Source organism: Podarcis vaucheri, assembly GCF_965113315.1.
Source record: "Podarcis vaucheri genome assembly, chromosome: 1".
Taxonomy (NCBI): Eukaryota; Metazoa; Chordata; class Lepidosauria; order Squamata; family Lacertidae; genus Podarcis; species Podarcis vaucheri.
This window is the reverse complement of record NC_138759.1, coordinates 127,678,770-127,691,137: the sequence shown is the minus strand read 5'-3', so window position 1 is coordinate 127,691,137 and position 12,368 is coordinate 127,678,770. Positions and strand designations below refer to the sequence as shown.

Genomic DNA, 12,368 nt, shown 5'->3' with positions numbered 1-12,368 from the left:
ACAAGACCTGATGTGAATATCCATATCCAAGACATCCATAGCAGAACATATATTCCACTTCTGCTGTGCAGAACACCTGTAGGTATAAAAATCCCTTCTTAGCATAACAATTCCCATTGCAAATTAAATTTAAAGTTATTTTATGGCAAACTATCACAGGTATAATAAGAACAGAATTATTGAGTTTTAAAAAAAACCATGGTAAGTCCTTCCCTGCAACAGCAATTAAACAAAAAGGAAAACTATGCAGAAATAGTAATAACAAGCTCAGTTCTGCGTCCTTATACAGTGGTACCTCGGGTTACGTACTTAATTCGTTCCAGAGGTCTGTTCTTAACCTGAAACTGTTCTTAACCTGAAGCACCACTTTAGCTAATGGGGCCTCCCACTGCTGTCCCGCCGCCACTGTGCGATTTCTGGGTTAGCGGAGTCTGTAACCTGAAGCGTATGTAACCCGAGGTATCACTGTAGCCAGGACCCAAAGAAAGAAGCTGCATCAATGTTGGTCTGGAAACTTTTGCATAAGCACCCGAGGAAGGAAAGGTGGAAGAAACAACAAGGGGATCATCTTATCCCGGCCTTGGTCCTCACCAACAGGGAGGAACTGATCAGTGAAGTGGAAGTGCTGGGAACTTTGGGAGGAAGTGATCATATCCTCTTGGATTTCATTATACACAGACAAGGGAAGGCTGAGAGTAGTTGAAGATGCACTCTGGACTTTACAAAGGCTGATTTCAAAAAGCTTAAGGAACTACTGGGTGAGATCTCATAGTCAGAAATACCTTATTTTTTGCTCTGTAAGACTCACTTTTTCACTCCGAAAAAGTAAGGGGAAATGTGTGTGTGTGTTATGGAGTGAATGCAGGCTGCACAGCTATCCCAGAAGCCAGAACAGCAAGAGGGATTGCTGCTTTCACTGCACAGCAATCCCTCTTGCTGTTCTGGCTTCTGAGATTCAGAATATTTTTTTTCTTGTTTTCCTCCTCCAAAAACTAGGTGCGTCTTGTGGTCTGGTGCGTCTTATAGAGCGAAAAATACGGTACTCAAAGAGAAGGGAGTCCAAGATGGATGGGAGTTTCTGAAAGGTGAAATACTACTGTACAGCCCACAGAAAGCTAACCTCTAAAATGCAAGTGTTCAACAATGTGGTTTAAAAATATTGAACAACAGATTGTGACATCACTCCTTTTAAAATACATACGCAGAAAAAAACAAGGCTGTGACTATAAAAGTATTCTTCATTTTCTTGCTGTCTCCGTGAGTTCCTGTGCTGCTGTTTACAATTATGCACACACCAATAAAGGCAAGATAAGCAGAAAAATTCATTACCAATAACCTCCTCTGTTTATAAACACAAAGCTTCTAATCAAGTCGGTTTCATGCTTACAGAGAAAAAAGGGCTACAGAAGAGTTTGTTCCCTTGGGTCTGAAATTTACTAGGTCACAAGAACATAGGACAATGACTCATACTGAGTCAGACCATTGATCCATCTAGCTCATATTGTCTATTACACTGACTGGCAGCAAGTAATCCAGAGTGGTTTGAAACACAACCAGCAGAAACCTTGCGGCTTTGCTTTCAATTATCCAGATTTATAGACAGCAGCTCTAATCAATAGTCTCTCTCTTTCCCTCTCACATATCCTCAGTGCAATGATTTGAAGCTTTCCCTCAATTACAAAGCTGCAGTTCAAATTAGACGAGGCACTTAAGATAGGTTGTGTGGGGTTTTTTTACGACCATTGTACAATATGCAATTAACAAAAATGTCTTACCATATTTCTGATTCTAAAAGCACATGTTTCAATGAAGGACTGTTTCTGAATGGGAGAGAAGAATGCAAACAATTCGAGAGCTTCTCTACTGTTCACTACATAAAGATCTTGAAACAAATCTTTCCATTATTATTTTTTTAATTTGCATTTTATTTATTTGTTAACATTCTTATATTACATCTGTAAACGTTGTCATATTACATTACAGGACTTACTATAATTTCCAACATGTATACAAAAATCATATACAAATGTTATATACCTAGCAAGAAAATGAAACCAAAAAAAGAACCAAGGAAAAAAAACCAAAAACATCCCCCCCCCCAAATCATATACATACCAACACACTAGCCTTCCTGTCTATCCCGTTGTATATTCCTTTTTTACAAATGAATGTACTCCTATTATTGTATATTTCTTTACATTTTATCTAATGCATTCCTATATCATTATGTGCTCTTAGTCTTTTTTCTCAACTCAGTCTCACTCCAACGTCAATCAAATGCTAGCATAGACAGCAAACCTTTACTGTATTTTTGAACATATGTTTTATATCTATCCCACTTTTCCATAATTTTTTGTTTTGAATTGCTCTCAGGGTATTTGTTAACTGTGCCATTTCAGCAAATTCTTGTAGCTTGTAATGCCAGTCCGTGATTGTCATGGCTTTTTGTTCCTTCCACCCCTTTGCCACCAAAATCCGAGCTGCAGCTGTTGCATAGAAGAATACCTACCTAAAGGCCTTCGGGAAAGAAATCTTTCCAAATGAAAGGCCGCAGGTTTAGAAAAGTCTGCAATTGCCAGGTGTATTTCTGGATATTCTGATTATGAATCCACATTTGTAACTCAGATACACATAAATGGTTGGTTTCCACTAACTGGTGCATATGCACAACCATGAGTGAGCTATCTGTCTGTTAAGTGTATGAAGAAGAGCCTAGCTGGATCAGACCAAAATTAGCCGTCTGTTTTCAAAAGTGGTCAACAAGATGTCTTCTAGTGTTAAGCCTTCCCCTATTACTTGTACCAAGCATGCCTTATTCAGAGGTGTACCACTCCTCAATTTGGAGGCAATATTATGGTAAGTCTCTGAAAGTCACACTCTTCTGACGGTTCCATCATTGTAAGCATTTTGGCTTGCCACATTGAATGATGCCTGCTCTCCTCATCCTGTGCACTGTTCCAGAGGTTCTCCAGACCCACCTACCCAGCCAAACTACTTTGGGGAGTGCACTGTTGTGCAAGCAGGCATCCTTGCATGGGCTTCTGCTGACAGGAATAATTAGCTGAATTCTGCCTTAAAGACTTGGATGTCCCAGCTAGAATTTTAGAACCTAAACTCTGGCACCAAATGGGGAATGGAGAAGTGTAGTAATCTTGCACTGTGACCAAGTGACTGAAAGACTTATCAAGAAGGAACCTTTATGCATTGTTTATTTGAATTTAAGGGAAAGTGTTACATAACTTATCAATTCTGATTATGTAAAACACCTAGCAGAGATTAATATTTTTACAACAGGAATTAATATTTCATACGTATTTATGGTCCTCTGTTTCAAAGCATAACCTGTATAATCCACATATAAGAGAATCTCTTTTTGTTATACTCACTTGAATGACTTCATAAAGATGCATGTTTGCATTCCCATAGAGCCTTGGAAAGTCTTTTGGACCATCAAAGCCCACCAGCTCTAAAGTAATCCTATTCCTAGGATCACTTCTCTGCTTTGGAACCTGAAAAACAAAACATGGGGTAAACATATTGACTTGAGCACAATTTATTCCTAAAAGAAGCTACAGGAAATGTAACCTATTTGCAAGAGCCTTCGTAGTACAGGTGTCACAGGAGCCACCTCCAGAATAAAAACAGGAGTCCACAAATTTTGGCTGACCTAGACAGCCAAGTCCAAAAAATTGCATGCCAGGGCCCTACCCCATCTTTTCAGTCCCATCCTATTTATGTTGTGAAATAAAAACAAACAAGATTATCCACTTAAGCTTCCAAGCTTCTCCTATGGAGTGGCCAAGAGAAGAGCACAGGGTCCCTATACCTTTAATAGCTGTGCAGAAGGTACTTCAGCAGGTGGAGTTTCTTATGCAAGGCACACCTCCTGGAACTCCCTTTTCTGCACAACTAATAAAGCAGGGCTGACCTATCCATGAGGCAGGGTGAAACAACCACCTCTGGTAGCAGGATCTTCAGGGCAGCAGATCTTGCTAATAATAATAATAATAATAATTAATACCCCGCCCTCCCCAGCCAAGACCAGGCTCAGGGCGGCTAACAAGCAATAATAAAAAGAAGTTGAATGAATACAACTTAAAAACAACATTAAAATACAACATTAAAATATTGAAACATTAAAATATTAAAATGCATCCTCATCACAGGAGGAGAAAGGAAAAAGGAAAAAGAAAGAGGGGGAGGGAATCAAATTGGCTCCAAGCCAAAGGCCAGGTGGAACAACTCTGTCTTACAGGCCCTGCGGAAAGAAATCAGATCCTGCAGGGCCCTGGTCTCATGAGGCAGAGCGTTCCACCAGGCCGGAGCCAGTGTTGAAAAGGCCCTGGCTCTGGTTGAAGCTAATCTAACTTCCTTAGGGCCCGGGACCACTAGGGTGTTGCTATTTATGGACCTTGAGGCTCTCTGTGGGGCATACCGGGAGAGGCGGTCCCGTAGGTACGAGGGTCCCAGGCCGTGAAGGGCTTTAAAGGTCAAAACCAGCACCTTAAATCTGACCCTGTACTCCACCGGGAGCCAGTGCAGCTTGAAAAGCACTGGGTGAATATGCTCCCATGGCAGAGACCCCGTGAGGAGCCTCGCTGCAGCATTCTGCACCCGCTGGAGTTTCTGGGACAGCTTCAAGGGCAGCCCTGCGTAGAGCGAATTACAGTAGTAAAGCCTGGAGGTGACCATCGCACGGAACACTGTGGCCTAAAAGGAATGCATGGCCTTCTGTTGCTGCCGCTGCTCTTCCCGCTTGTCCCCAGAGCAGATCTTTGCTCCCCCCTTGTTCCCAATGTAGAACTTTAGCCCGCCAATTCCTGATGTAAGCCTCCACTCCCCCTTTCTTCCCTGGTGGGTGGGGAGGCATCATTTTGTGGTTTGCCTCAGTTGCCAAAACGTCTTGGGCCAGCCCTGAATAAAAGCACAAGAATCCTGTCCTCCGCCACTTCCCCACACTTGTGACCTCTCTGACATCACAGCAGTTCTATCAATAAAAGCTACTAAGATTCTCAGACAGGTAGCTTTAAGAAGATTGAAGCGCAAGAAAAGCAGAAACATACCTTCAGAGAAAAATATCTCACGTCTCCGAAATTAATCGGAATTTGCTTCTTGCTTGGTCGGAAGACTTGGGGATTTGTGCATTTCATGATTTTATCAATGCTAATGCGAATCAGTAAGTAGGTGTCATTTTTAATATCAACTGAAAGAATCTCATGTTAAGGAAGCACAAATCTTTCTGGTGGGCAAGTGACCATAAAAGGAAGATGTGCATTGCGTAATAGTGCTAAAGAAAATTATGAGCAGCAAGTTACAACATCTAGTTAGCAGCTTGTATGTACAAGTTTCATTGACAGCAATGGGAATAAAGGCTAAAGCAGGTAACATATAGAGATCCATGTTCAGATTTCCCAGTGTTTGTAACTATGGGGGCTCCAAATTTGACTGGAGCAGTGGTGCTGTGGGAGCAATTTCCTATGCATTATTTCCCTGATTTATATTATTATTATTAATATTATTATTATTACTATTATCATCATCAATACCCCACCGATCTGGCTGGGTTTCCCCAACCACTCTGGGCGGCTTCCAGCAAAATATTAAAATACAATAATTCATCAAATATTAAAAGCTTCCCTAAACAGGGCTGCCTTCACATGTCTTCTAAGTCAGGTAGTTGTTTATTTATTTGACATCAGTGGGAGGGTATTCCACAGGGCGGGCGCCACTACCGAGAAGGCCCTCTGCCTGGTTCCCTGTAACTTCACTTCTCGCAGTGAGGGAACTGCCAGAAGGCCCTCAGCGCTGGACCTCACCCAATGGGGGTGGAGATGCTCCTTCAGGTATACTGGGCTGAGGCCGTTTAGGGCTTTAATGGTCAGCACCAACACTTTGAATTGTTCCCGGAAACATACTGGGAGCCAATGTAGGTCTTTCAGGACCAGTGTTATGTGGTCTTGGCAGCCACTCCCAGTTACCAGTCTAGCTGCCGCATTCTGGATTAGTTGTAGTTGAAGGGTCACCTTCAAAGGTAGCCCCAAGTAGTAGTCCAAGTGGGAGATTGGCAAGATATTCCACGGGCAGATAGGGTCTCAGTCTGCGTACCAGATGGAGCTGGTAGATAGCTGCCCTGGACACAGAATTGACCTGCACCTCCAGGGACAGCTGCAAGTCCATAGTGACTCCCAGGCAGCCCAGGGGTCTGAACACTCATCCCCCAACACTACTTTCTGAACACAGCCCAGGAGGAAGGAGCGGAACCACTGTATAACAGTGCCCCCAGCTCCCAGAGACAGTCCAGAAGGATGTCATGGTCGATGGTATTAAAAGCTGCTGAGAGATCCAGAAGAACTAGGAAACAGCTTTCACCTTTGTCCCTAGCTCGCCAGAGATCATCAAAGATCTTAATAGGCTTACCAGTATGCTTCCTACTGCAGGGCTAATAGAACAGAAAAAGGATACATTTGGGGGTAAAATCTTTGCACTTCTTCACACTAACTGCCAACAAGCCATTCTATTAGAATATGAAATGTTATATTATGACTAAATTAACTTGATTATAACCACAACTTATAAAAAGCACATTGCAGTTACGCACAAGCTTTAAGGTACAGGGCAAAATCCTGGAATTCTCTACTATTTCCCCCCTGAAATCTAATGCTTCAGTGTTCTGTGCATTGGGTGTATGTGATAAGCTCACTAATTTATGTTCCAACATGATGACAAGATAGCAGCATGCTCCTCTGCATATTTACTTGGAAGTATGTATCACTGTGTTCAGGAGGACTTACTCTCTGCTAAGTAAGCGTAAGATTTCAGCCTTGGGATTTATGGAATTTTCAGGTACGTCAGACCTCATTTAGAACTGCAATTCATATTGAAATTTGGTGCATCTACATTTTTCTTGCTATCCGTACGTACTTCCACCCTTAACAGAGAATAAGCAGGATGGTCCTTCACATTGGAGACTTCCGGTGGGGCGCGGATCTGGTTGCAGGCGAGGGTTTTTTCTGCGGAGAGAACCCTAGCTTCTTCAGCCGATTTGGGAGGTTTTGAGGGCGAAAAAAACCTCCTGCTAAACCTCTGGAGGGTGTTCAGAGGTCCAGGTACCCAGCAGTGCCGAGGTGCCGTTCGTCTGGTCGTCAGGTAGCCTTTGAATAAAGGTGAAGAGAGCGACGGAACGGGCGGCGAGCAAATTGGGCAGCCATTACAGCGGCGAACCAGCGAAGCCCCGAGCCTGCAAGGCTAAGCGCCCCGCTCTCGTTACAAAGAAACTCAGATACTGAAAGGAGCGTTGAAAATAACGTGAGAGGAGAAGATAAGGAAGTATCTGAGTAGAAAGAGAAGAATCCGAGTTTAACGTCAGTTTGACTTCATAGAAAAAAGACGCAGCGCGGCTTGCAGAGCCGAAGGAGAAAGTAAGTTGCCGCTAGCGGCTACTGTTTCTGTCTCTCCCATAGACTCAAAGTTAAAAAGAAACTTTCTCCGGAAGCAAAGGAGAAAGGAGAGATAACCGAGGGAGGGCAGAGAAAAGCTGCGATAGAAGGGAAAATCCAGTCGATATAGCAACTAAGATAAGCGAAATACAAAGAGGACTACTGTTAAGACTTTGGTGAAGCGTTATATTAAGCGGCTTTAAAAGAGGCAGAGAAAGGGAAGATAAAATACTCTGAACGACTGCGCTGACGTCCTGGGACTCTTTTTCTATTTACTATCCCTCCTTTCTGCCTCAGCTTTTAAGTTGCTGAAAGAGTCAGGAACTTAAGAAGGACAGTTAGGAAAAACAAACAAACAGGAAAAATTAATTATCCAATTATCTAAGAACCCTACTCCTAAGCTTGAAAGGGAACGACCCCCCTTGGTGGGCTAAGTTTAAACAACACACCCCAATCTTGGAAAATCTAAGGGGAGGCTTTTTAGGTTCAGTGAAAAAAAAAAAAAAAGAAGACAACTGAACTGCATACCTTGACCTGTGTAGTAAAGACACATTTGAATAAGGATATCTAATATGAATATTGATAATTACACTTAAGTCAACACTTAAATTTGTCAAATTTAAATTTGGAGTATTTTGGAAGTGTCAAGTAAAGTGTCTTCAAACACTCTGGTTAACTCCACATGGACTATATCGGGACACAGAACTTTATAAGTTAAGCCTCTGACGAACGTCTGGTTGGATTAGCCCGAATAGGGGCGAGAAGACTACAAACAGGACACTATTAGGATTGATAAATAACTAACCTCCCTCAAATTCCAGGAAGGGGGGATAACATCTAAGCACATTGGTCAAGACGAACGGTTAAGGAAGCTGGGTTTTGTGGTTTCTGCTGTGCTTTTTGGTCAATTGTCATTTGTAATTATATGCTGTTAATATACAAGGGGGTTTATACTATCTTTGGCGGCTAATACTAATTTGGTGGTTAATTGAATAACCTAATTACAAGGATAGGAATATTTATATAGGAAGGACCGATTAGGAAAAAAAAAATACTTAGTGGAATAAAGGAATTCCCGAGGCTTAGGAGAATGTCACATACTCAAAAGAAAGGGGCTGAGGGGGGAACCCCAACAGATAGGAGAGCCTCAAAACAAGAAACAGAATTTAGAACAGAAATATTGAGGATGTTCGCAGAAATAAAGCAAAGTGAAAATTTTTTAGAAACAAAACTAGAACAGGTGGATAATAAAATTGGGAAAATGGACAAAAAGATAGAGGAGACAGTAAGTGAACTGAAAGGACAGATTAAGGAGGTCTCAAAAAGAGTGGATGAGGGATTAAAAAAGACAAAGCAGGAAATGAAAGAAATGAAGCGAGAAGAAGAAAAGATGAGGAATGAGATAGCAGACCTAAATAAAATACAGGAAGAAATAAAAGACTCTATCGCAATGAATGAACTAAAACAGAGGGAGACTAATTTAAGACTGAGGCAAATCCCGGAAGTACAAAATGAAAATATAAAAGAAAGACTAATAAAGGAAATAGCACAGTGGATGGAGCTGGCGGAGGAAGATGTGGCGAGGACAATACAAAATGCATACAGAATGAAAATCAAATCAAATAAAGCTAGGAAACTTCCAGGGGACTGTTTAGTTATATTTAAAGATAGAGAGATGAGAAACCTGATTTTGCAAAGGAACAGGGAAAAGAGATTATATATTGATGGAAACTACATAATTATATTTAAAGATATTCCAATAAGGCTGTTGAAACGAAGAGAACCCTATAAACCACTAGTGCAATTGCTTAAGAAAAATAGGATTGACTTTCGATGGGAATTTCCGGAAGGTGTCTCATTTTTCTACAAAGGTGTTAAAAGAAGATTGACTAGCCCCGAGGAAATAGGAAAGTTTACAAGAAGATACAAAGAGCTTCAGTTGGGAGAGGAGGAGCCTAAAGGTGCGGAAGGCGGACTCAAACTGAGGGAAGAGCTAGAATTGGGTGAAGAAGAAGAACATAGCAGAGGAGAATTAGAGGAAGACGAAGAGGAGGAAGAAGGAGAAGAGACAGAAAGGATATAGGGTAATACCCAAATCTGATTAGTGTTAAGAAATATGACATTAAAATTATGGAATTGGAATATTAATGGAATGAACGATAAGAAAAAACGGAATGGAATCGAACGTATCCTAAAAAAGAAAAATTTGGATATCATATGCCTTCAAGAAACACATGTGGCCAAGAAACATAGGAAAATCCTTATTAATAAGAGGTTAGGGAATGAATTCATATCCTCGGACAAAGGGAAAAAAAGAGGTGTAGTACTCTATATCAAAAACAACATCGAATCACACCAATTATTTAAGGATGAGGAAGGAAGAATAATAGCAGTCCGTATTAAATGGCAAGGCGAAATACTGATAATAGTTGGGATCTACGCACCAAATGGGAATAAAACAGAATTTTTTAGATTATTGGAAGAGAAATTATTTGAATACATGGATCAAAAAATTATAATAATGGGAGATATGAACGGGGTGGTCTCAACTGAAATAGACAGATTAAGGAAGATGAAGACAAAAGGAGGGAAATTACCTAAGACATTTTTTGAAATGATTAAGAACTGTAATTTAGTAGATATATGGAGATTGAGACACCCCTTGGAGAAACAATTCACATACCACTCAGAACCGAATCAATCGATGTCAAGATTAGATCAAATATGGATATCAAATGAACTGACACCAAAAATTATAAAAATTGAAATCCAGGCCAAAGTTATCTCCGATCATAACCCTATAATAATGGAGATGAGGGGAGCTGAAGAACGAACTTTTAGATGGAGACTAAACGATAACCTATGGGATGACCAAAAGTTTGTTGAAAAAATACGGAAGAAACTACTTGAGTACTTTCTGGATAACTTGGACAAAGGGGTAAAAGCAAGTGTAGTATGGGACGCGAGTAAGGCAGTAATGAGGGGTCTTTTTATCCAACAAAATGTGTGGAAAAGAAATAACAAAGAAAAAAGAACTAAAGAGATTTTGAGACAGATCATGGACTATGAACAAAAATTGATTAAAAAACCGAATAATGAGAGGATATTGCAGGAAATAAAGTCCCTCCAAACTCAATTTGCAATGCTAATAAATAAGGAGGTTGAGTGGAATATCAAAAGGCTAAGACAGAAAAACTTCGAATTCGCCAACAAGTCAGGAAAATGGCTCGCTTGGCAAGTCAAAAGGAGAAAGGAACAAAATACAATCAACAAATTACAAATAAATGGAGAAGAAATAACTGACCCGAAAGGAATTAGAAGAGGATTCTTGGACTTCTATGAGCAACTATATAGGAATAAAGATAGGAACAACAAAAGGAAGATAGAAAGATATTTAAAAGAAAAAATGGTGAGGAAGATTTCGACAGATCAAAGAGAAAGGCTAAATGCCCCAATTTTCAGAGAAGAGGTAGAAGAAGTGATAAAAGAATTGAAAAGAGGGAAAGCTCCGGGCCCAGATGGGTTCACATCGAGTTACTATAAAGAAATGAAGGACATATTGATGACTCCGTTAATTGATGTAATGAATAACACACTAAAAGAAAGAGAGATTCCAAATACATGGAAGGAGGCATTTATCACAATAATTCCAAAACAAGACTCGGACCCAACTCAAGTAAAAAATTACAGATCCATTTCCTTATTAAACACGGATTATAAGATCTTCGCCGGAATTCTAGCTAAAAGGTTAAAAAAGATATTAATAAAAATTATACACGAAGACCAAGCGGGCTTTCTACCGGGCAGGCAAATAAAAAACAATACAAGAAGTATAATTAACTTAATAGAGTATTTATCGGATAGATGTGATAAACCAGCCAGCCTAATTTCCGTAGATGCGGAGAAAGCCTTCGATAACGTAGCCTGGGACTTTATGTTGAGAAATTTGGAATTAATGGAGGTGGGCCAAGAGTTCTGGAACGGTATAAAAGCAATCTATACAGAACAGAAGGCGAGACTGATAATAAATAATGTTATTACTGAAGACATAAAAATATCTAAAGGAACAAGACAGGGCTGTCCGCTTTCGCCGTTGCTTTTCATTGTGGTCTTGGAAGTTTTGCTAAATGCAATAAGACAAAATAAACAAATTAAGGGAATAACATTAGGTTCAAATGAGTATAAAGTTAAAGCTTATGCCGATGATGTGGTCTTAATGGTGGAAGAACCTATAGAAAGTATAAAGGAAATTTTGGAGGAGATGGAGAAATTTGGGAAGTTAGCAGGATTTAAATTGAATAAGAGTAAGACAAAAATGATTGTTAAAAATCTGGACCAGGACAAGATAGAACTAATACAGCAACAAACAGAAATCGAAGTCGTTAAAAAGGTAAAATATCTAGGACTCTGGCTCACCAACAAAAATATTGATTTATATCAAAATAATTACACCCCGGTTTGGAATGGAATTAAAAAAGATCTGGAGGTCTGGGCCAGGATGAAATTATCATTCTGGGGAAGAATATCTATGGTCAAAATGATGGTGCACCCTAGAATGCTATTTTTATTCCAAACGATACCCATAATAAAAGGTACAAAAGACTTTAAAGAATGGCAAAAGGCGATCTCTAGATATGTCTGGGAAGGAAAGAAGCCCAGAATTAAATTTAAGTTACTAACAGATACAACAGAAAGAGGGGGCTTCGCCTTACCAGACATGAGACTGTATTATGAAGCAGCATGTCTTTGCTGGATAAAAGAATGGGTAAAGTTGGAGGATAAAGAGTTATTAGACTTGGAAGGATACAACAACAAATTTGGGTGGCACGCGTATCTGTGGAGGGATAAAAAGAGAGTGCACAAGGGATTTTGTAGCCACATCTTTAAGGGACCATTAATAGAGGTCTGGGACAGATACAAAAATATACTAGA

General features: G+C 40.2%; 1 protein-coding gene across 1 annotated transcript in view; it reads right to left on the bottom strand.

Moving 5' to 3' along the window:
• The window catches only part of C2CD6 (C2 calcium dependent domain containing 6), a 39,178-nt gene that overhangs the window by 22,547 nt on the left and 4,263 nt on the right, over positions 1-12,368 (bottom strand). Inside the window, exons 3-7 of the mRNA XM_082236035.1 lie at positions 6,463-6,514; positions 5,064-5,203; positions 3,387-3,509; positions 1,776-1,820; positions 8-76 (exon numbers count right to left, since the gene is read on the bottom strand). Of these exons, the coding sequence (XP_082092161.1) occupies positions 8-76; positions 1,776-1,820; positions 3,387-3,509; positions 5,064-5,203; positions 6,463-6,514 (429 nt within the window). The remainder of the gene's footprint in view (positions 1-7; positions 77-1,775; positions 1,821-3,386; positions 3,510-5,063; positions 5,204-6,462; positions 6,515-12,368) is intronic.